General features: G+C 41.4%; 2 protein-coding genes and 1 long non-coding RNA gene across 9 annotated transcripts in view; 1 reads left to right on the top strand and 2 right to left on the bottom strand.

The window, feature by feature from the left end:
• tmtc3 (transmembrane O-mannosyltransferase targeting cadherins 3) overlaps positions 1-16799 on the bottom strand; it is a 25537-nt gene extending 8738 nt beyond the window's left edge. Inside the window, exons 1-12 of the mRNA XM_086028862.1 lie at positions 16355-16799; positions 14362-14575; positions 13850-14068; positions 11491-11590; positions 10692-10807; positions 9011-9183; positions 6022-6274; positions 3668-3816; positions 1925-2045; positions 1732-1843; positions 768-871; positions 524-693 (exon numbers count right to left, since the gene is read on the bottom strand). Coding sequence (XP_085884988.1) covers positions 524-693; positions 768-871; positions 1732-1843; positions 1925-2045; positions 3668-3816; positions 6022-6274; positions 9011-9183; positions 10692-10807; positions 11491-11590; positions 13850-14068; positions 14362-14550 — 1706 coding nt within the window. The 5' untranslated portion in view covers positions 14551-14575; positions 16355-16799. The remainder of the gene's footprint in view (positions 1-523; positions 694-767; positions 872-1731; positions 1844-1924; positions 2046-3667; positions 3817-6021; positions 6275-9010; positions 9184-10691; positions 10808-11490; positions 11591-13849; positions 14069-14361; positions 14576-16354) is intronic.
• Positions 16506-23551, top strand: part of LOC147149031 (centrosomal protein of 290 kDa-like) — a 27695-nt gene continuing 20649 nt past the window's right edge. For 2 of the 7 annotated variants that reach the window (XM_086028861.1, XM_086028859.1), the window contains exons 1-8: positions 16643-16837; positions 17006-17136; positions 20068-20145; positions 20265-20322; positions 20404-20450; positions 21935-22084; positions 22848-22901; positions 23057-23077. In XM_086028861.1, the coding sequence (XP_085884987.1) occupies positions 17023-17136; positions 20068-20145; positions 20265-20322; positions 20404-20450; positions 21935-22084; positions 22848-22901; positions 23057-23077 (522 nt within the window). In that variant the 5' untranslated portion in view covers positions 16643-16837; positions 17006-17022. Of the gene's footprint in view, positions 16594-16639; positions 16838-17005; positions 17137-20067; positions 20146-20264; positions 20323-20403; positions 20451-21753; positions 21845-21934; positions 22085-22847; positions 22902-23056; positions 23078-23551 lie in introns of those variants that run through there. The other 5 variants (XM_086028855.1, XM_086028857.1, XR_015086564.1 and 2 more) reach the window with 5 other exon arrangements.
• The window catches only part of LOC147149030 (uncharacterized), a 25922-nt gene continuing 22122 nt past the window's right edge, over positions 19752-23551 (bottom strand). The window contains exon 3 of the long non-coding RNA XR_015086565.1: positions 19752-20432. This is a non-coding gene — a long non-coding RNA (uncharacterized LOC147149030). The remainder of the gene's footprint in view (positions 20433-23551) is intronic.

The following is a 23551-nucleotide window of genomic DNA, read 5'->3' as shown; positions in this document are numbered from 1 at the left end:
AGTACTAGTTTATGTCAAAATTATAAATTAAATATAAAATACTGCTTGTTGCCACATTCTTTTTAAATCTCAAAATGTAACTTATTTCCTCCGGTAGTGGCCATCCCAATACTAAAAACTGCTCCCCCAACCCCCCTCTCTAATAGACACTACCCATTTGGAACAGTTTTGTTTTATCACAAACATTCTAGTAGGGACGTAACGATTCCCGATTTTCGGTTCGATTCAATTTTTGAAAAATTGCTACCATGCTTGTCTCTGTGCACTAGTGTGATTCTGCATCCATCCACAAACCCAAGACACAATGATGTTTGGCGCAAAAGCATAATTTGATCTACACATTCAAAATGTCCTACGCACCTGGAATGAAAAAACGTTTCAAAACATCATTTTCTAGATGAATTCAATCAACTCGATTTTCGATGAATCGGGGTGAATCGATTTTAAATCGATTTTTGATTCGTCGTTACATCCCCACATGCTAGCGGAAGAAAATCACGGCCCACCATCTGCAAAGACTTGCCTGCTGATGTACGCCTGCTTGAAGTCGGGCCTCATGCTAATGGCCTGTCGATAAAGCTGGTCGGCTTCCTCCAGCCGGGACTCGTTAGCGCGAATCAGATTGGCCAAATTGATGTACACGTTGAGATGGTTGGGGGCCACCCGCGTAGCGTACTTTTTGCCGGGAATAATCTACCGGGGACAAACACCAGTCAAACTTTCATCCAAGTTATAGGATGTGCTCCGCTTACCTTGGGCTCACTTACCTGCGGCATGAGGGACTTGGCAACTAAATAGGCATCTTCGGCCTCTTTGGACTTCTTTAAGTTCTTGTAGGTTCTCCCAACGTTCATGTGGGCGCCAATGTCATCTGAGACGGTCGAAATAAAACCGTATAACATTCTCATTAACTTGGAGAAGAAATTTATTGGATTAATTCACATTCTTCCAAATGTGCAAACAAATATGACGCATCGTACATAGGCAGGATACACACACAGATGGGTTTTTACCCTATTAATGAGTATATAAAACATTAAATGGGGTCTAAATATGCTAAGTGAAAGGTGTGTAGATTAAATATGACACATTCGGTACCAGAGTGGTACATTAAACATGCCAAAAAATGACAACCAGTGTGGAAATGTGGAGGTTACCCTCATTTAAATCAGTGAGTGGAAGTCAGCCAAGGCCCCCCAGACCAGGCTAATCTCTCTGTAATGATTAATATTCTTGTATTATTTATCATTGTCGTATTGTCATTTAGCATTAAATTGGAAAAGGGCAACTGCTGTGTCAAGTCAATCGATGAAGAGTGTCTTGGAAAGTTAGAAAACAAATAGCCCCCTAATAACAGCTTCGCCAAATTATAACAAATTAGGTGGTTATGTCTGTAATGGCAGGGGCGAAAAAAGTTCCCAAAGGACCCATGATCGAGGCTGAAAAGGAAGTCAGCCGTTGTGGTTTGATGCAACTCATTATTGCCCCCTAGAACATTTGGAAATAATCCAGACACCCGTTTCACAGATCAACACAAAATTGGGTCGACATCGCTATCATAAAAGGAGATGAAATAAAGTCTCAAGGACCTGCGCCTGAAATAGAAAATCTGCTATTTTGCTTTGAAGCGGTTATTTGGGCCGAATTCCAGGGACGTGAAATAGTATCCTACACAGACGCATACTTAGTTTGTTTTTTTCCCCCCACTTGCGTCAAAACAAAGAGACTTACCCGGCTGCACGGAGGTGGCCTGCAGAAAATAGCGAAGGGCTCTAGCGTAATCATTCTGGTTCTCCAGCGCGTGGCCGACATTGTTCCATATCTTAGCGTTGTTCTTGTTCACCTGTGAAACCCCCGCCCCCAAAACAACAAAACACTTTGCTCAATCAAGAAACAAGGCAGCATTGTCGCCGTCCGGTCTCACCTTCAGAGCTGACGTAAACAACGTATATTCCGACTCCCAGTCCCAGTTCCTGTTGAAGGTCTTGACGGCGTGCGTGGTCAGCAGCACGCCGATCATCAGCCAGGAGATTTTCTTCAGATACCTTCAAAATAAAAGAAATAAGTCATTATTTATAAAGGGAAACTCGCCATCTACTGTACGGACTTAACACGTTTTTGCAATGTGGGAAGATGGGAAGAAGCCAAAGTACCAGTACAAAAGAAATATGTATATATCAAAAACACACAAAAAAAAAAAGACAGAACTAGGACAAAATCCCCACAAGAGGGCTGGAGCCCAGATTCAAACCAAAAGCATGAAACAGTTATTGTGTGTGTGTATATATATAAGTGATATCAAGCAAATAAAATGTTTTAACTAATTAATCGCAAAATTTCCTAAAATTGATCGCGATTAATCGCATTCCTCAACTACAATTTTTTTACAAAGCTTGGAGCCGATATTTACTTAAAACGTATTTACTTATGTAAAATCTAGGAATTCATGTGGGGAAAAAATAAATAAAAGTATATTTTGATTCTAATTCCGTTCTAATAGGTTTCTTTGATCCTTGTATATGATTCATTTCCTGCAAAAAACAACAGTTGATAAATACACCAAAAACGCATTATATACCATATAGTAGCTAATATGCTATTTGAATTTGGCTTTACGAAGTGTGCAAATTATTTTGGATTTCTCCAATGAGCCGTCGAGCAACTTCTTAAAGTAAAACTAAGTAAAAGTCCGCCTTTGCAACAGCGACTCTCCTCTAAGTTTGTCTGCACAGTGAGCAGAGGTCAGCTGCTACGGGAAGTAAATCAAACTGAGTTGTTGTTTTTTATGTGCGTAATGAAATTCAATGTAATCTTCATAGTTAATGCTTCAACTTTGAGAGCCCTTATTGTCTTTCATGCAAATGTTCCACGTACAAGAGAAGTGAACTCGTCTCCAGAATGCAGTAGGTCTGCTTTCAAAACAAGATTGAACGAATAGGGGTTTCCTTGTCACGGCTTTGCTCGCTTCATTGCAGACAACAGGGGACTCATATAATGGAATGCACTTCAAATTCGGGGGAAAAAGGGAAATATGATCAGCTCAATGTCTTTCTTTCAAGTCATTTGATCTTGTCCGCCACGCTCCATGTGCTGAAAGCTCACATGCTCTGAATGACCTATCTGAATACCGAGTATAGTAGATATGGACGTACAGTGCCATGAAAAAGTATTTGCCACCTTCTGAAATTCTCATTTTTTTTGCACAGTTGCCCGACTTTAATAAGTAAATGTCAGGCAAAGGTAAAGTCAAGATGAACGGCAGTTAAATGGTGATTTCATTTTTTTTAATTGGGAAAATAAAATTCTAAGTTACCTGGGCCTATGTGGAAAAAGTACTTTCCCTCTCCCGTTAAATCATGAACGGCTATTCACAATCTTTGGAAAGCTGATTTCATTTTCACTGGTCACACCCAAGCCTGATTACCTCCAGACCTGTTCAGTCAAGAAATTGCTTAAATAGAATCGGGCGTGGGTCCAAGAGGATCTTTCGTACGTTCTGTCGCAATGGATCAACCCGTGAATCTTTGCACCGATTGAAGGAGCTTGGGAAGCGGTAGGATGGTCCAGTATTTTGTGGCGTGATAGCGAAGACATTTAAAAAAAAAAAAAAAAAAAAAACTTTCAAACCAAAATGGAAGAGTCTTCATGCAACGTCTCATCCGCTCACCCTTTGTGCGAGACCACCTTGAATCCGTGCGCTACCAGCACGCAGAAGCCCATGCTGGGGACGTAGAGGACCCTCTCGGCCACAACGAACCCCACGGGGAAGAAAAGGTTGGATGCGGGAAGGAAGGGCAGGACGATCAGAGACAAGGCCTGAAAAGGAGAAAGGAGAGAACGTCTGAAAAAAAAAAGAAAAAAAAAAAAAAAGAGCTCCACTCAATGAGGCATGTTATCGATGTGAGCTGTTCTATTTTGATGCTCGATCTCCTGATGAGGAAAAAAAAAAAAAAAACAGTGCTTTGTGTGAGTCCCCCCACTAAAGGTCATCTTTTGCTCTTATTTGTGTTCTGTGAGAACTGAGAATGTTAGGGCTTGTTGCGCAACACACCTATAATTTCATTTCAGCGTCGTGCTTTTTTACCAAGCCAACATTTTCACGAAGTTAACCTAATACGCCGCATTTACGTAACCAGCTGGGGTGAAACACAGGTGTTCAACTGCAGATGAGGGAGGCACGGTTTGGGACGGGCCGATGGGCTTGTCTATAAATTACACTTATATGAAGCAGTGATCATTTTATATTGAAATTGCAAATAACTGAGGACGAGCTTCAGGATGCGGAGGGAATTCAATTGGGAAAAACATGGTCAGATTTTTTTTATTACTCACAAAATTAGGAGGGAAATGATAGGTATTCAACATGCTGGAGAGAATGCGGTCACATGGACGTTGACCATGCACATATATTCTGGTTTTGCCAAGGATTGCAAATAGAGGTGGGGGAAAATTCCGATTTTCAGATTTAGATGGACGAACCTGAATCGATTCACTAAGGTCCATATTTCGATTATTTAAATATGTTAAAGTAATACAGAATGTTCAAAACAATGCGGAGATATTTTTGGGATACGCGACGCAAACACACGCACAGAGGGGGAAAAAAAAAATGGACGACCGCTACCCACCTCGCCGTGAGATCCAAAATCTCCTTCGAAGCACTTTGGCTTCTACAACGTCGACAGTGAAAGAGAACTGCGCAAGAGCCACGTTATATGTAAGCTGTGTCGCGCTAAACTAAAATACTTTGGCAACACAAACACGAGAAGTCATGTAAGTCGATACGGGGGAGTCTGGGAGACGGCTGGCGGTTGTTGCTGCGGCTACAAGTGGCGCAACAGCGAATTACGAAGGCCATCTCGGCATTTATTTCCAAAGATTTGCGTCCATATTCCGTCGTGGAAAATTAGGGATTTTTCGAGCACTGCTATATACATTGTAGCCCGGGTACGTCATCCCACCCCAACGCTATTTTACTGACGCTCTCCAACTAAACCAAAACAGACGTCATGGCCGCGCTGTCAAAGGCAAATACAATTGCAGTTACGTTTAAGTTACAGATAATGCCACTAAAATGATTGTCGCCGTCGAGCTGGGTGGCTTCGTTCAACTGAAATGCGGAAATGTTACTGAATTATACATTTATGCAATTCGGGACAGCCTTTTGATTTTGTTAAATATTGAATGTACTGCTGAGCTGCGGATACAGAAGGAGTATTTTATTTGTAACTCGTGGAAACCATTTCACATTCACAAACATTGAAAATCAGCAAAGCACTTTTTCGAGCTGCTGGTGCTTAAGTACATGCACTTTTGTAACTAATTAGTAGTTTTTGTGTTCATTTATCGAATTTCTCAACAGAAGTTTTTTTTTTTTTTTTTCTTTTTTACAAAACGCTGCTATTTATTTTGGTATAGCAATTTATTTTGTCAATGTTGATTACGGCATTGCACAAACTTTACATGCATTTCCATCAGTTTAATCAAATATAATGGAAATGGATTAATTTCTTGTTTCTTCTTACAAAGAATGCTTTTAAAAATTGCTAGTCAACCTATACTCAGTGAGATCAAAACTGTGTGTTGTGAAAAAGTTCAAACAAGTCAAAACAGCTAAATTAAAGATGCCTCAATAATCGTTTTAATAATCGAATCGTAGTCCCTGAATCGTAATCAGGCTGCCTCCACATGATCTTAGATCGCGTTTGAAACTAAACTGGGTGAAACGAATCTGTCACTTGGCTGCCTGAAACAAACATGGATACACACAACATTGTGGAGCGACCACGCGGCAGTCTACTAGAGCAGTGATCACCGTAATCAAAAACGCCATCTCCGTATTGTCGCCGGCCTGTGAAAAACACGTATGTCCAATTTTGTCATGAAAAAAATAAATACAATTATTAATAACGCCTGTTACGCGGACACACCTTTAACGTAAAAAAAAAAATTTAAAAAAATTGAAGTGTTTTTCACAGGACAGCGACAATATGTTAGTATCATACTATAGACTCGCCTCACCATGACTACCGTCTTAGCAGAGCTGCGTGAGGAAGTGATGCTGTGGTACGCCAGCAGGCCCATGAGGGTATAGAAGAGCAGCGTGGCCAGGTTGCGCTGGTCCAGAGCGGACTCCACCAAGGGGATGGTGCCCATGGTCCAGTCGCAGCACAATTCGGACGGGTTGAGCAACAGCCAGGCGTTGACGGGCAGCAGGTAGTTGAAGGTCAGCTGGCGGGTTGGCGTCGGACTGACGGCCGCCGGGTTGTCAAATCTGAAACGAAGATGTTTGTTATGACCATGTTCCATACAGAGATCCTGAAAACGTTGGTGCATCAGAGCTGGAAGAGAAGACGTCAAAGAGCATTTTTACACAGAACACAGCAAAGCGGGAATTTGACACATCGATGTTCATCTTTCACACAGCACCCTGTAATCCAGTACTGCCTTCAGTCTCAAAGGAAGATATCCGAAATTTAAACAAAGAAATAAAACAAACAAAACTTTGACTGTGAACCCTGTGAGGCCAAACATTTTCTATGCTTTCACACAGCGACATGGCACCTTGCAATCTTAAACTACCTCAAGCCTACTGATCACAGAAGTACCGCATATATACATTTTTTTTTTTTTTTTTTGTCGCTGGGTGACACGCCGCCGTACAGTAAAATGTGTGCGTGTGCATGACTGCTACCTTACATTTCTTCACATTTGATACAGAAGACGGCAAAGTGGGAAATTGTTACCTTTCAATACGATAATTTGATGACGTCAACTGTCCTGCGTGATGAACAAGGCAAGCAAAGGCGAGTGTCCGGTGTTACGTCTTCACATCGCTTTGCTGCTAGCTTAGTTTTAAGCGTTCGCATTCCTCGCCCATGGCCAGCAAAAACGATTTGTCTGCGACAGTAGCGATCATTAACATTCACGGGTAAATATAAGTTCAAGAGCCCGGTTAATCCTTTAAACGGAGCCCTCATTAGCCGTGACAATATCTCAGCCGTTTGAACGTCAAACCCCCAAGTGATTTTGGAGGCCTAATTTTTTTCCCCAATGGTATGTGAACCGATACAAGACACGACTCTGTTCAAATATTTCAAGATGGCGTGCCTAAAAAGTCACAGCCTCACAGATCAGCTGCCACTTTGGTTTGAAGCAGCCATTTTTCGGTCTGCTTCTTTCGTTTTCCAGGGTCCTTCAAAAGAGAATGTCCGAGAGATGTCGTCTGATTGCGGCCAAAGTTGAAGCACATATACTCGAAGGATGGGCAAGACTAAATTGCGCAATTTGTGTTTTTTATGCGGGTAAATTTGATTTGACTTGTCAAAAGACGGGAAGCCACAAGTACCTTTGACATGCAAAGCTCCCAGCCTCAAAGAACATGTTTTGGCGACCGCTGCGTTTATCCTAATCCTGCCCTCTTAACTCATGTTCCTGTGTTATGGCTCGTCCCGCTTATCCCGGGAATTCCAGCCATAAACGCCCCCCCTCCCGATTCGCAAACCCAACGACAGTTTAAGGATTATAGGCTTAGCACTTGTCGGGCTAATTGTTGAGGAATTTTATCTGTGAGATGGCTGGTTCGATGGCTGGCAAAGGAGCAGACCAACTTTTCAAAACAACAAATTCCATTTTGAAAATTTGAAACGTTCATCTACTGTAGAAAACTGCATGGAGCTATTGTTTTAAGTTTCCATTTACCCTTTTTTTAAGACATGCTTGACAACCCTGGGTGCTCCCTGAACTTTTTGTAACCGAGATGTATATGTATGTATATTATAACCGAGATGTATATTGTCAAAAATTTCTTGGAATAAAAAAAAAAAAAAAAAAAATCAACATTATGCAAACCATAAACATTGTTCAATAAACATGCTTAAACACATTACAACAAAGTTAAGAGTAAAATTTTCTTTAGATTTGGATGATATATTTTCCTTTTTAATGAAAACGAATATCGGCTCCAAATATCGGTTATCGGCCCAGAAAAAAGCATATCGGTCTATCTCTACTCATAACGTTATTCAAATGTGCCGTTCAGTTGGTCAAGCCGGATAAGCGGATAGTAAACAGCTGCGTTCAGAGGTTTTGAGCGGAGCCCCCCGGCAAGCACCACGTGCTCAGCACGACAATGACTACGAAACAACGTCCTGTTCGGAAACTCATAACGATATTCAAAGGTGCCGTTCATTCAGTCAAGAGTCGAGCCGGATGAGAGGATAGTAAACAGCTGTGTTCAGAAGTTGTGAGAGGAGCGCGCCCAGCCTCCGGGCAAGCACGACGTGCTCAACACAAGGGCGATGAAACATCGGCAAATACAATGTCAGTGTTTGTTAGTTTTGTCTTAGGTTTGTATTAAAACGGCTGACCTCAACTCCAATCCGGCGTCGCATTTTATCCGGAGAACCTTGTTGATGTTATTGTGAAAAGAAAAGCCATGCTTACTCCCGGTGATCGTGCTGCTTCTTCGTTTTAAAAGAAGGAGGAGGAGGCGGCCACGTAGAAGAAGCGGCAGCGACACGTTCGCTTTGCACGACGACAAGTGTTTAAAAGTGCATTACACCAGGACTGTACCATTGGATAAAATGCACCACGGCATTCTAGTTTAGAGAAGTCAATTGTAGGATGAAAACGAAAACTTTTAACGCGGCTATTGGCGAACGTTCCGTCGCAATCGTCCGCTGCCGCGGTTGACGTGCACGTTCCTCTCACAGCCTGCAGCTTGCTATTTATTCTTCAATTTGCATTTTGGAAAGTGAAATTTGCCGTGTAACAAGTTATTTAGAAGGGTGGGAAGCCGTGTCGGGGGTGGGGGGCGGGGGGGTTCACAACGGCATAAAGGCGTAAATCCGTCCAAAATAAAACTTTAAAATAAATATAAAACTACGATAATAGTAATAATAAGTCAACCTCTACTTTGCGGTTTATAAACGAGGGGTTACTGTATTATTGGACTGAACCACTATAAAAAAAAAAGACTGGAAAACACAGAGTTTACAGCACAGCCTACCTGGCGAAGACGGGCATCTGCGACTGGATGACCTGGACACGCACTATGACGAGCAGCAGCGTGCTGATGACTAGAACGATGAGCTTCAGCAACATCTGGAGGACGGCGTATGGGAAGGCGCCCTTGCCCCGTAAAGCCTGCCGCAGTGTGTCCAGCAGCACCGGCAGGGTGAACTGCCAGAGCAAAGAGAAAACACATTTTAACGACAATGTTAAAACACTTCATGAGGTCGGCCGTTAATTTAGACTAGGGATGTGCGCGACTGGTCGTTTAACCGTCTGCGATTCATTAATAAACCTTTCGTATTTTACTAGTCGGTTCAACGCGGCATTAAGTGTCGCGCATCTTGTTCCTCGCGCCTCTGCCTCTGTAAACAAGCTGAGCACCAAGAGAGAAAATTTGCTGCCCTCCCCCCACTACTAGGGATGTGCGCGACTAGTCGTTTAACCGTTTAACCGTCTACGATTTAGCAAACGTTTTAAATTTTGCTAGTCGGTTAAACGCCGCATTAAGAATCGCGCGTCTTGTTCCTCACGCCTCTGCCAGCAAAGCTGAGCACCAAGGAAGAGAAAAGCTTTCTTTTGTTGAGGGCAGACGGTTCGAAAAATGAATGCTGTATATCGAGCATGGGTACGTGGCGCCAAGTCGCAAAACAATAACGACGTGTGCGTGAGTGAGTGAGTGCTTGTGGTTGTCTGTCTTTGCGTATACTGCGAGGGAGGGAGGGAGGGAGGGAGGCGGGTTCTCTTTTTATGCTGTATTTTGATGTTTTTAATGTACAGCACTTTTGAGTTGCAGCTTGTGTGTGAAAAGTGCGATATAAATAAAATTTGATTTGATTCAGTCAGATGTTGTTACATCAATAGAATTGAAATTAACAAATTGTCCTGAATGTTTGGGCTGAAATAGGCCCTGGTGTAAATACACAAAACATTTGCATTTTAAACTTTGAATTCAATATATTACATTCCACGTTTTCTTGCTTATAGACTAGTCGCTAGTCGGCGGGCAAATTAGTCGAAATTCCCATCCCTAATTTAGACAATTGTAAAATATAATAATGAATATATTGAGCATATTTATTCATTACAATGTACACCATGGTCAATTTAAATATTTTTCATAACCCTTTTCAGCGGCATGTTTATTATTCATTTTAATTTGTGATTATTAAATAGTTGTATTTATTTACTGGATGGTATTTTTTACTCAATTCAATTATCAAATGACAATGGTTGAGTATTAAATGCATAAAATAAGTTCATACATAAAACATACCATGAATGCAATTCACTGCAGTCGACTAGAATCCAAGCGTTTTCTGCCATCGATTACTATATTCGTCAAGTACTGTATAATTTGGATGGCCAATTTGCCACTTTGCCATCGACGGATAAGGACATCACAGTTGCTCTTGGAAACAACCAATTATGGCTCAGCTTCAGAGCAACTGTGATGTCATTTTCAGCCGACACAAAGTCACAAACTGGCTGCCCCCCCCCCCCTCCAGAGATGGATAAAAAATGTTGGAATAGCGTGTTTAAACTAGCGGAGGTGCAGAGAGCATAGTCTTGTCAAGAACATTTTTGGGTTGACTTCCCCTTTGTTGGCCTCTCTCGACACACAAAATCGCATCCATCCACTTGTTTGATGGTTTCTTGAGCTTTATTTAAGGCCTTACCCCTTGCGCCACAAACACCTCGTACACGCAGCAGATGCCGACCACGGTGATTCCCTGCTCTTTGCACAGCGTTGCTGCCGCCACCAGTACGACGGTCTGAGCGATGGGAGCCCACACTAAAACCAAGAAGACACAACAAGAGTGGGAGCAAGTGAGCGCTGCGTGAAGACATAGACGGACGGCTTCATGAGGCGCCGACTGGCAAGCAGCCACTGATGCTTATCACTTGTGTCGTGCAAGTGCGTAGTTTGGGCCTCGGGCTGGAAATGTTTTGATTTAAGTTATGATCTGGGATCCTAATAGCTGAACGTAGGTTAAGGATTTTTGCAACGTATTAAGATTCTTACATAAGCGCACCAAATGAACTGATGATATCTCTGATATACAGTAAACGTAATCTGCTTGTTTGACCTTGACGATTAAAATAACTTTCATGCAACAACTACAATTCATACAAGCAGTTGTCTAGGCTTTAAAAAAAAGGTGGCTTTGTTGGTGGGGGATGGATGAATAATTTTTCCAATTCTTTCAATGGGGAAAAATTGATTTGACGTTCTCGTGAATTGCGTTATGAATTTGGTCATGGAACAAATTAATCTCTTCGGTCAAAATACCAGGGGGTTTAACATCCTTTATAGTTTTACTAATGTAAAAATATGTCAACTGCTGTATGCTATATAAATTAAGGACAACTTCTCACTGAAAACGCCCCATGACAGATGTGTCACGGCTGGAAAGAAAGAGGAAAAAAAAAGGAAAAAAAAAAAAAAACTAAGAAAGAAAGAAAGAAAGAAAGCACCTATTGAGTGGTTGTCGCCGGTCGATTTGGTGTAGGCCAGGAAAGCCGCCAGGAGGAAAATTGACGACAGGAGTTCAGCTCTGCCAACCACGCCAGTCACCTGGTTGGACGGGAGGTAAAAAATACATTAAAAATAAAAGAAATATGGCTTGTGTTGTGTGCTTTATAGCACATTCGAACAGTTCTCTCAAGTAAGCTATAGGGAATGTTGGATTCAGGAAGGCACATCCAAAACCGGTGCCAAACACCTGTATGAAACGGCTGAAAATTATCACCTTCTACAGCCTGTGTGAACGCGCCTTTCGAAGAGATCCCCGGCAAATTTCAACACAACGGGGCACGAGGACTGAGCGTCATGTGTCAAACTTAACACCTATTTTCCGGCTATTCCCTTTCACACGGGTACCCCTTTGCTGCCTTCGTCCCCTTGTTCCATGCCTTGTACCTTTTCACAGAGACACAGCCACGTGGGAATAAGCTGACTTGTAGTTTGAAAGGCCGGGCTTCAAAGCTGTCTGCTGTTTGGCACACACAAAGTCGCCTTGGCTCCCAAAAAAAAAAAAAAAAAAAAAAAAAAAAAAAAAAGAGAAGAAACATAAACGTTCTTCAGGGCTGATTCACGAGGAGTCATGTAGTCACATCAAAGCCTCCGGGGTGAGTAATAAACACCTCTCGTTAAAGATGACGCACACCCACACACACACACAACCAATGTGAGGGGCAGATTGTCTTGCAACAAGGCACAAATGTTGAGTGCCCTCATGTGGACGTACCAATGTACAGAACGGGAATCATCACATGAAACTGATTTTAACACCCGTTGCTTGCACCAAAAATGGTCGTAAAAAGGCTTGTAAAATGTGCATGCTGGGCTTACATTTTCATAAAGGAAAAAACCCAAAATTCATTCAAAATTAGCGGTACATGATTCAAATCAAGTTTTGCCCTTAGTTTTTTCGTTCTAGTCAGTTTTGGTGTTGTTTTTTTTTGCTTTTACCTAACTCATTCGGTACCAGGCATTTTCAGACTCTCATTTCCCCTAACGTTTGAAAAATGTTGAGAAAAAAAAAGGAAAGAAATTCCTGGGATTGAATGGCTGGACTGTGAAAAGACGTAAATGTCTTTGGGATTGAATGAGTTAATGAAGATTAAAAACAGTGCCAAACAACTCATGTGAGTGATTTTAGTTTGGCGTCTCCTGATGGGACAAGCAACAACAAGACTCGACTCTGGAGCCATTTGAGTTTTTTTTTTTTTTTTCTTTTTAAGATACAAGCAGTTGTTTTGCCAATTTCTTTGTCGTCAGTTGCAAACAAAAATTTGAGTTACAAGCGCTAACTGGTGGCAATGAATTTGACAACAAATGGCAGATAGTGAACAAGTGCTTACTTGAAGGAGTTTGATGCCACTCCTAGTCAAAGTTCAAATACAGAACAAAGAGAATTACATGTTGTGTATTTAACAACGCCATGTCACTTATTGTAGTGCACTACCTTAATGCTAACACGCAGTGCTACAGACGCAATAAAAACAAAATTATCTATATTGTTGTACTTGTACGTTTTAGGGCTGTTCAAATCCACTTTTTTTCAGACCAATACCAGTATGTGTATGCAACTATTGAGTGCTCACCGATACCAAGTAACCAATACCACTAGTACTTTTGATACATAAAATTTCTACTAATCCAATTACAGATCATTTTAAAGCAAGACCTTTCATTTATTTCTGACAAAAGCCAGAACAGTCACTCTGCAATACAAAATGTATCTGCTCATCGCACGCACACATTTTTCTAGCCGTCCTTCTTCGTTCGCGCGTCTTCTGTGCGTTTAAATACGAATAGAAATTCAGCACCACCATTTTAAAATCGGAATGATCCCGAGAGCACCGGAATGTTAGTCCCGGTTCGTCCTTTGGGAGAAAACAGAACCTTTTGTCCAAACATGTATGTAACCACCATTAAATTAACATTTTAAATATGCAACAATTAAACATTGCATACTTAGTCAGCGCACCGCATACCTTGGCAGGTCAATATGGCTGATTATGTGAAAGGAAAAAAAAAAGTGTCACATCCCCTCCAGCACCCACTCAGTCTTTTCTCATGTAGAGTTTTAAAGATAAGAGTCAAGGCAACCTCGGAAAAATATTTGCGGTTTGCCTTTGGGCGGTTCAGAAAGAGGAAAAAAATAGCATGTTGGTGTCATTTTCGGGGAGTTGCGAGGGATACGTTCCAATGAAAAAACTAACACAATCGAACTGTTGAATCGTGAATCTATTGGGGGGGGGGGGGGGGGGGTACACAATAACCAACAGGATAAGCGTAGCTAAAATGGGAGCGTAGAGATCCACTCACAGCTTCTGTGTGGATGGGATGCACGGCAAAGAGGAGCGCTGCCAACAGGCCCGAGGTGTGATCCAGGAAGAGGCGGCACACACGCAGGAAGAGCAGGCAGGTGGCGGCATGTAGCACCACGTTGAGCAGGTGGTAAGAGGCTGGCCTCAGCTCACTCAGCAGATAGTTAAGGCGGAATGTCAGCACCGTCAGAGGCCGGTAAGATTTGTGGCTGCGTTCCTGCAACGGGGACACAAAAGATGGGATTCATTTAAGTGTCACTTACATTTCAACACCACTAAGTGAGAGTATAACTCAGCAAAGACCGAGACACCGATGCCTTCATAGGCAAAGTACTTTTGCTTTATTTAGGGCTAGGTGATATGGACTTAAAATACAAAATCACAACTTTTTTTTTCTCTCACCAAATATCCAATTTCTGATTTTAATTGATTCCCCTTCCACATTCGCTTATAGAAAAAGCCACAGACAATGACATTTTTCGGTCACAGAACAAGTGGAAATCGACGTACCTCTGCCATAGGTGTACCCCAAAAGTCGTTGAGGAAGAGATTCTTCAGTGGCGTGGTGGGCCGCAGGTCCTTGTTGTCGAGGATGGCCGAGGCATCGTCAAATACAAAGCCGCACGACAGGGTGTTCCAGTAGCACGCCACTACCAGGCCACTAAGCAGCAGCGCCTCCTTCCATGACACGACAGCCATGGCTCAGCAACGTCGTCATGGATCGCTGTGCAGGAAGACAAAGAGGTGAGTTAAGTTGTTTAAGGTTGAGTGGTTAATCGATTTTCGGAATTATTTCCAGTTTTTTGCGACTTGTTGAAAAGCACTGCTTGAAAGTTGTTGTGCTCCAATGTGCACACAGTTATCCGTACTTAATGGTGGTTTAAGCAACCAAAGATTTCCCAGCAATATTTAACTCACTTGTGATTATGAACAATACAATTTTATTAATACAGCGCATTTCATAACAGTTAAGAGCTGTAACAAAGCACTTTACAACATGTTAGAACAAAATGGAATCAATAAATTATCATAAAACACTATAAACGATATCGAAAAGAGCCGAAAAATTCAGGTCTGATCAAAAGCCAGAGAATACAAATGTGTCTTCAACCGGGTTTTAATAGTGGAGGAGCTCGGAGAGGTACGCAGGGGCCAGGCCATTTAATGACTTATAGACAAATAGGAGAATCTTAAATTGAACCGTAATATGCACTGGGAGCCAGTGAAGGGAGGCCAGAATTGGTGTCATGTGCTCGATCTTCCGAGCTCCAGTTAGTAGGCCGGCAGCAGCATTTTGGACCAACTGGAGACGTTTGAGAGAGGACTGGCTGACTCCAAAATAAAGTGAATTACAGTAATCTAGCCGAAATGTAACAAAGGCATGGATGACTGTTTCCAAGTGCTGATGGGAATGGGGGGGCTTTACCATAGCCAGCTGTATAAGGTGAAAGAAGCTCGACTTTACAACAGTGCTGATTAGTTGGTCCAATTTAAGATCACAGTCCATTTTAAAACCCAAGTTTAAGACTGTTGGCTTTAGATATGAAGCCAGGGGGCCCAGGTCAACAAGGTGGGATGTTAGATGAGCCACTGGGACCGAAGACCATAACTTCTGTTTTCTTTTCATTGAATTTTAAGAAATTCAGTGACATCCAGAATGCATCTTTTTTGCTCAGCGGGATATAGATTTGACAGTCATCCGCATAGCAATGGAAGGAAATACCATGTTTGCAAGCAGTCAGTGAGTTCCAAGATATGGAAATTACCAATACAAAAACCCACATCAACACAATTTTAAAGAATGAATTTTTTTTTTTTATTTAATTCTTACAGATGGCATGCTGGTAGCTTGGAATAAACATGAACCCGAAACTCGTACGCCTCCGAATCTTTCCACCGGAAATACGGCATGACCTGCCTTGGGAGGGAAGAAAATCTCAATCCCATGCATGTCGTCACAAGGGTTGAGGATCGAGCCAACAACCTTCGGGATGAAAGACGACCAGGCTCTCATACTGCGCCTTAAATTAAAATAAGTGCAGTCCATTTTTGGAAAAGTGAGGAAGCCAAAGTGGCCGCAAAAAAACACCACGAAAGCACATGGAGGCAGACTTGCTTGTCAAGCTGCGTGTAGCAACAGCCTCATCAACAATGAAAACAATAAAAAGGGTATTGCTTGGATAGCTAAATTAAAACCACTATTTGGAGTTGAAAGACATGCAATGCAGCCGGAAGCCGGCTTCCCAAAACAGGGTGTAACGCACGCTGTTGGGAACCCCTGGTTCTTAGGACAGTTTTTAGTCTTTAAAGTCACTTTTGCGACCAACTAAATCTTCATCACACATTATTTCCTGCTCATTTAACACGAAAAGCAATGTTAGCTCGCCACCAACCGCTTGCATGGGTTACTTTCGTAGCTAATGCTAGATAGTCGTGCGACAGAAGTAGCGGGCTTTAATCCTGGCAAGTTCCATAAAATGTAGCAATTCATCTCGACACGTACCCCGTCCTCAAGACGATCGAAGTGCAGTTAACAAACCTGAATGGAAACGACAAAAAATTAACTGAATTGGGAACAAACAAATAAAAAGTAGGTACACGACCCAAACAAACGGCATTGAAGTTGTGCGCACGCGCCGGCCAGAATCGGCTGGCCAGGATTACTTCCGGGGAAGAGGTGACAAGACAAAAACATGTAGAGTGTTGGTGTAGTGAAAATCTAAGAGAAATTGCTTCATGTATGTATGTATTTTTTAAATTAATTTATATTCTAGAAATAAAATAATAAAATAAATAAAACATCCGCCGTGGTACCGCTGTATACACTCCGAAACATTAGGTGGCGTCGTACATCAGACGAAAGTGCCGAAGAAAATAACAACATAAATAAATGTTACCGCCTTGTGTATGTTTTTCATTCAATGAACTATGGATTTTTTTTAAGCACTGACGGCGTTACTGGAACTTTGTCCACGACAACGGAGAGGTAATTTATGTCATTCGCGACGAATGAGTGACTTCATTTTGCAGTTTGGGAAGAATAAATGCACACTAATATATTTTTAGGAGTCCTAGTCAACATTTTGTGATAAGGCCAGCCAATTTGGACGTTTTATGTGACATTTGTGCATGTGTGTTTGCTTACGGCCATCAGCTGTGTGTGGCGTCGCCATGGCCGGGAAGACTGTTGCTCTCGAGTGGGATGAGATGAGTAGGATCGAGCCGCAGAACCTCCACGAATGTGACAGAGATGAATTGGACGATCTTATAACGCGGCTCACCACGGTAACCGTCCAACACGAATACATAGTGGACCACAAATAGTTATGCACTGTTTTTCAGGTTCAGATTCTTCTAAAAAGGTTTTGTTCTTGCATCCTTACTGCCTTCACTGAAACCGACTTGTCACCCTTCCCCATCCCCACATCCATCGTTGTTTTGCAAAACCTACTTTTCTGCCTTTCATCATTTTTTCCTATCTTCCAACTTTTCTTTCTGACCTCTTTTCATGCTTTCCTTTCCTTTAGACCAGGGGTCACCAACCTTTATGAAACTGAGAGCTACTTCTTGGGTAGCGATTATGGGAAGGGCTACCAGTTAGATACCAACTTCAGAATTTTCATTTACTTGAATACACTGAGCATGTTAATTATTTCTCATAATAATTAGGAAACATAAATATCAATATGCAACATTACCTCTGTAAATACCTTCCACTGTTTATATTTTCACATAATCACTTCTACATTCCTGGATAATCACAGTGTCCCATCACTGGTGAGCAACCTTAGGAAACAGGCCCATGGGCTACTCATCTGGTCCTTGGGGGCTAACTGATGCCCGCAGGCACCACGTTGGTGACCCCTGCCTTAGACCTTTTTTCCTGTGCCAATATTCAGTGTCGAAACAGCAAAAAAGCCATATGACAGTAGAACAAGGTATGGAAACAATTTCCATTGTTATAGTCAATATATTTGAAAATACTGTACTAAGAATTTGAAGTGTGATATTTGCTTTCACCTGTGTTATATCAATGTTTTTGCCGTGGTAGAAGTATTTATTTAGTGTAGTATCATAGTCAGAATTTGGATCCTTGCAGCCTTACTTTTGTCTTCCTTCCTTTCCCCCCTTCTTTCCTCAAGACCCTCTTTTTACTTTACATCCTATACTCCTTTTCTTAAGATTACTTCTCTGCCTTTGTTTGGTACTTGTACAATACTACTTTAGAGTCCAGCTTCTTTGTTCTAGATTTAAATTGTTTGCCATTATTCAGTAAAAGTGTGCACTGAATTCTGCCCCACCATATATATGCAGTACCGAATAAAAATGTATAACTGAAACACCTGCTCTTGATATTATTCCACTGTGGCTATCTGTTATTTCACATGATGACCAGCCATGCTGACAGAATGTCTCCTGCACCTTTAAATCACATAGACATGATATGAGGAGTCCATTTTCCCACAGTGAAAATGCTAAATGTGTCTTTGAAGGTGCATAAAACAAGAGTAGGCGCATCAAAGGATTGATGCGTTAAGATGCTTCTTGGTGAGCATCAAAGGATTACGCTTCGCATTTTTCTTTGTCGTTTTACTTTTCAACATCTTATTCCAAAAGCAGCAAGACCTCACAAGCTGAGAATATGATTGAAAAAAGTCGCAAAAAATTCCAAGGTCACAAGAAGTCGGTGTATGCCGGATTAACTGCCATGCTTTGCTTTTGAAACTATTAATTCAAAAGAGGGACCACAGTCAGGGAGGACAATACAAGTCGAAAAAATATATAATACGTCACATATGGTGATTATATTTTCTTTGAAATACTTTTTATCCCAAGACCTCACAAGATGAGAATAAACCTGTGCGCAGTGACTCATTTTCGATGGGAACGTTTTTTAAACATTTTTTTATTCACAATTAAGAGTTTAAATTCGGTTTAAATTTGTGTGGCGTTGCGTATAGTTCAAGGTATTACGATGGCCCAGTATGACTCTACAACTGATCATTTCTCTTTCCAGTAAGGGTGCAGCAAAGATTAATCAATCAAACAACTTATTGATGACCAAATAAATCGCTAATCGTTTTGGATAACCGATTAATCGTTTAGAGACCTTGTTTAATCTAAAATTGTACAAATCCTCAGAATTTCAGCCTCTCGACAGTAAACGTACTCAGATTTCTGTAGTCATCCATGAAAGCATACTTATCTTTCTGTTGAATCAAAACAAAACATCTGTTTTTACTTTGGAAAACAATGGTGAAGTATTTTCCTATTCCCTGAAATGACCAAATGAACCAAACCAGTAACTTTATCTTTTTTTCATTCGGGAATTTTCTGCACTGTCAATTTGAATTAATATCCTTTCTTTAAATAGAGAGATGGAAATCAACCTTTTTTTTTTTTTTTTTTTAATCTAAGTAAACAAAATAATCGTCACTGTGACTTGAAACACAACTGTCCAGTTACTTCAGTATTTTACAATTGAACAAAAACTCCTGCGTTTGACCATGGCAGTCCCACTACTCTTTGAATTGATGTCTGCTTGAGGTATATAAGCGCTTGCGAACTGTGCTATCAAGGCCTGCAAAGCATGAGTGTTGTTCGTGTGTGTGCGTGGGGTTTCTGTTCCACAGACGCCTGCGCTTTCCTTTTCTTTTTTCAAAGTTATAATTCCAGCAAGCGGGCATAAATATTTCAGCGAACCTCGCCACAGCAGTGAAGAGGAAAATGATGCCAATGAAGCGGAAAATTTCTATTTTACAAGATGGGCACTTGTTTACTCAGGCACGCAGAGATGCAACACAGCATCAAAGGCACTGAAGAACCAACTCTTAACGAGCAGGCAATAAATAGTGAAGTACAAGTCGTAAATACTCTTCAACAACAATTTCAAGAAACAGTTGTCAACTCACGCACTTTTATTATTCAGCAAATATGTGGCCAAAAATCCTTGCAAGCTGTTCTTCATTGTAATTTGCATATTCATTCTCATTTTCTCACACACTTTTTATGAGCTATTACCCCGCTGTGAGACACAACAACATAACTGCTGATGAAAGTCTGAAAATATATCAATCAGAACATTTTGCTGTGATTTACGATCAGAAGTTGACGTGATGTTCAATGGAATATAGTGTCATGTGAGAAATGTATGTGAAGGGGCAAATCTTCTTTATTAGGTGGCGTTCTTATGAAGTGCGTATGTTTGTGTTACAGACAGAAGAGTGGCGGGTGGAGAGTCAAGCTCAGCAAGATGTAGTCCACCTGCTGCGAGTGTTTCAGGCCCTGCTCAAGGTCTTTTTCCACTTTCATTCCGTGCCATCAACAACGACTCTATTTTGTCAAATGAGCAAGCAATAAGCAACAATTGTGCCTCGATTCAAATGGCATGTTGTCCTCCTGCCCCGCTACAGATGAAACATCAGGAAGCGTCTCTCGCCGAGCAGTTGATAGAGGAACAAGAGAAAAATGGTCAGTAGACTCGGTGCAGATATTTGTCTGAATAGAAGACACTGCTTACCGTGATTTTTGACAATGACGTCTTCTGTGTAGAAAATAAACTTCAAACCAAGATGTTGAGACTGGAGGAAGAACTCAAGGTAAGACTTAGTTTATTACGAACAAGTTTAATAATCTCAGCCTTTTGCAGGCTACATGGACTCATATTAGTCCTGGGCGATATGGAAAAAAAATCTTCGATCACGATATAGGCCATTTTATATCATGATAATGTTATACCACAATATATTTTCAGTTATTCTAAAAAAATATATATACAACATATTGTGACTGCTTACCTTTTCTCACTTAATTCTGAAGTGACATTAAACAGACCTGTATCATATCAGCTGCTATATAAAAGTATCAAATGTAAACAGAAGCAAAATTGCCTACATATTTTTGCACAAATGTAAATATCAAATATAAACAAGAGGCATACAAATAATGCCTCTGTCAGAAATGGATTTAAAATATAAAAATTAACTAAAACGATGAGCTCCACTGTAAGGTAATTTTGAGACCATTTATTGTGCAGAGGTGGTCGACTGGTTAGCACGTCCGCCTCACAGTTCAGAGGTCATGGGTTCGATCCCGGCCTCCCTGTGTGGAGTTTGCATGTTCTCCCCGTGCCTGCGTGGCTTTTCTCCGGGTACTCCGGTTTCCCCCCACATTCCAAAAACATGCATGGTAAGTTGATTGGACTCTCTAAATTGCCCCGAGGTGTGATTGTGAGTGCGGATGTTTGTCTCTGTGTGCCCTGCGATTGGCTGGCAAACAATTCAGGGTGTCCCCCGCCCGAAGACAGCTGGGATAGGCTCCTGCACGCCCTGCGACCCTTGTGAGGACAAGCGGTATCGATAATGGATGGATGGATTTATTGTGCAGATCTCAAAAGTCAAAATCAAAACTCAAGGTTGTATTGTGAAAACAAAGCATATTAGTAATATCAAAGATGGACATTCCGTTCCAGGGGCAGAATGGTCGGAGGACGAGAAGTCTTTTGAGGACAGACTAAGCACTAACTCATGTCATATTAAAGGCCTTGATCTTCTTTTTTCAATATTTGTCCTTTTAAGCAGGTCTATCACTATCAAATATTTTTAGAGTTAACTATACTCTCGATTTTCCCACCCATTCGTCGGATAACATTGATTTTGCATTAAAATGTATTGCAAAAACACTTTTTTTTCTGATTTCAGATTATTGACCAATGATTGTTATTTGGTGTTCAATGATTAAACAAAACCATATAAACAACAATTGGAGTGATGTACTCAACAATGTTTTAGAAACAAAGCTACTTCTTGCGTACTGATTAATGCAAAGGGGTGGCATTGTGATTGGCTGTGCACCTTAAGAGGATTACAGCTAATTCTGAGCATAGTGGCAGCCATGCTCGTTGGGATTATGACTTCCTTCTTTTGTTAATTTTTGTACACAATCCAACTGGAGAACCCGTTTTCAATACAAAGAAAAAGGTCATCTTGGGCTTGTCTGTGTCTACAACATATGGCAAACTAAGTTAGTAAGCGTTCCTATTATTACTGCAATTGTAGATCTTTTTTTGTGTGTCTGGTCGCAGTACGCCAAGAGCGGAGATAGTAGTGGTGGGACAGACAATCGCTTCCTGAGGAATGAAATCCGTCAGCTGGAGACGCAACTGGAACAGAAGGAAAAGGAGGTGACCCACTTGAGGAGGGAGATGGGCGGAAGCAAGAAAACTATCGATGAGGTGAGACCATCACATCAGAATCACTATTATGCTCTTTGTAGACCAGTAAAGACCGGATTAATTTGTGGGCTGAATTGAATCTCACAAACAGCCGTTGCAACTTCACACATTAAGATAATTCGGTGTCCGGCCGGCTACTACGGCATGACAGCAACAACTGCTTTCAACACAAAGTAACATGAAAAGAGATAGATCGACACTAAGGGAATTGTCATAGCAGTAATATTCAGATGTATTTACTTAGATATTAATCAGAGCTGGGACCTATGTGATAGACCGGTCCATCTATCCGCCAAGGAAGGATGCCCATTTAGTAGGCGACAAACGATTGATGGAAACCTTACAAAAGTAAACGGATTATGCATTGTCCGAAGCCCATTTTTTTCCGTCTATGTCATCGTCTATTTTCTCGGTGAGGCTTCAATGGCCGCGGCGAGGTTTCCGTGTCCGGTGAGGATTCCATGCCGGTGAGTCTTTCGTTTCAAATAACCCCGGCAGCAGGCGGAAGGTGATAAACGGACCGGAAAATTTTAGTAAAATGCCCAGCTCTGATATTAATAATATTAAAACAACCAACAAAGTATGTAGATTTATTATGCACGTTTCTTCACAATCTAGAGAGTTCCCAAGTGTCTTCATGTCTGTGACGAAGCCGAGCCCATCTTGTGGACAAAAATAACAAATAAACCAAGTTTCTGTCAAAGACAATAACCAGTAATAGTAAAACAAATGTGTTATGAGTGGTTGCTCTTTCCTCTTGTAGTTGGTCCTGCGAGCAGAAGGAGCCGAGGACGAGGTGAAGACATTGAAAAGAGAAGTACGTAGCCGCCACGCAAAGGACAAGGCTTCCCTTTTCCTCCTCTTGACCTTCATCTTCTCTGTTCAAATACCTTACCCAACTGTCTTGCATTTGTCATCCACATTATTTTCTCACATCTCTTCCACTGTTCTCTCTGATCTTCTTTGCCAAAGATAAAAAAGCTCAAGAGGAAGGTAAGAATCATAGGTTGTACCATAAAATTAGATTTACAGCCTTGAATTCCATCGGCAAAAACAATAAGTCACGTTTGGTCGTAAACATTAGTAAGGATTGGCTAGTGTACATGTAAGCTATTTTGGATCCAGGTACCCTGCAAAGACGAACCTGAAACCTCCTGTAAATTCTGCCACCATAGCGAGTAAGATCACAGAATTGTCTCAAGAAGCCATGGTTGAAGACACCATGCAGGATGACCGTCAAAAACCCACTTGACTACTTGGTAGCTCCCACCGAGAATATTTTCAAAATTCAGCTCCTTTCACGCACACAAGTTTAAGGAGCCATGGCTGAACATACACAGGAAGTCTGCCATTTTGATTCAAAGAAGCCATTTTTGGAGTCATTTCCAGGGGTCTTTTTCCAAGACCGACTTGTCGACTCGGTAGCACCGCTTAGAATGTTTTGAAACTTGATTGAAGAAAGTTTCA

Source organism: Filicampus tigris, chromosome 4 (assembly GCF_054856515.1).
Source record: "Filicampus tigris isolate MCC_2025a chromosome 4, RoL_Ftig_1.0, whole genome shotgun sequence".
Lineage (NCBI taxonomy): Eukaryota > Metazoa > Chordata > Actinopteri > Syngnathiformes > Syngnathidae > Filicampus > Filicampus tigris.
The sequence above is the reverse complement of the archived record's forward strand: the minus strand, read 5'-3'. Positions and strand labels throughout refer to the sequence as shown.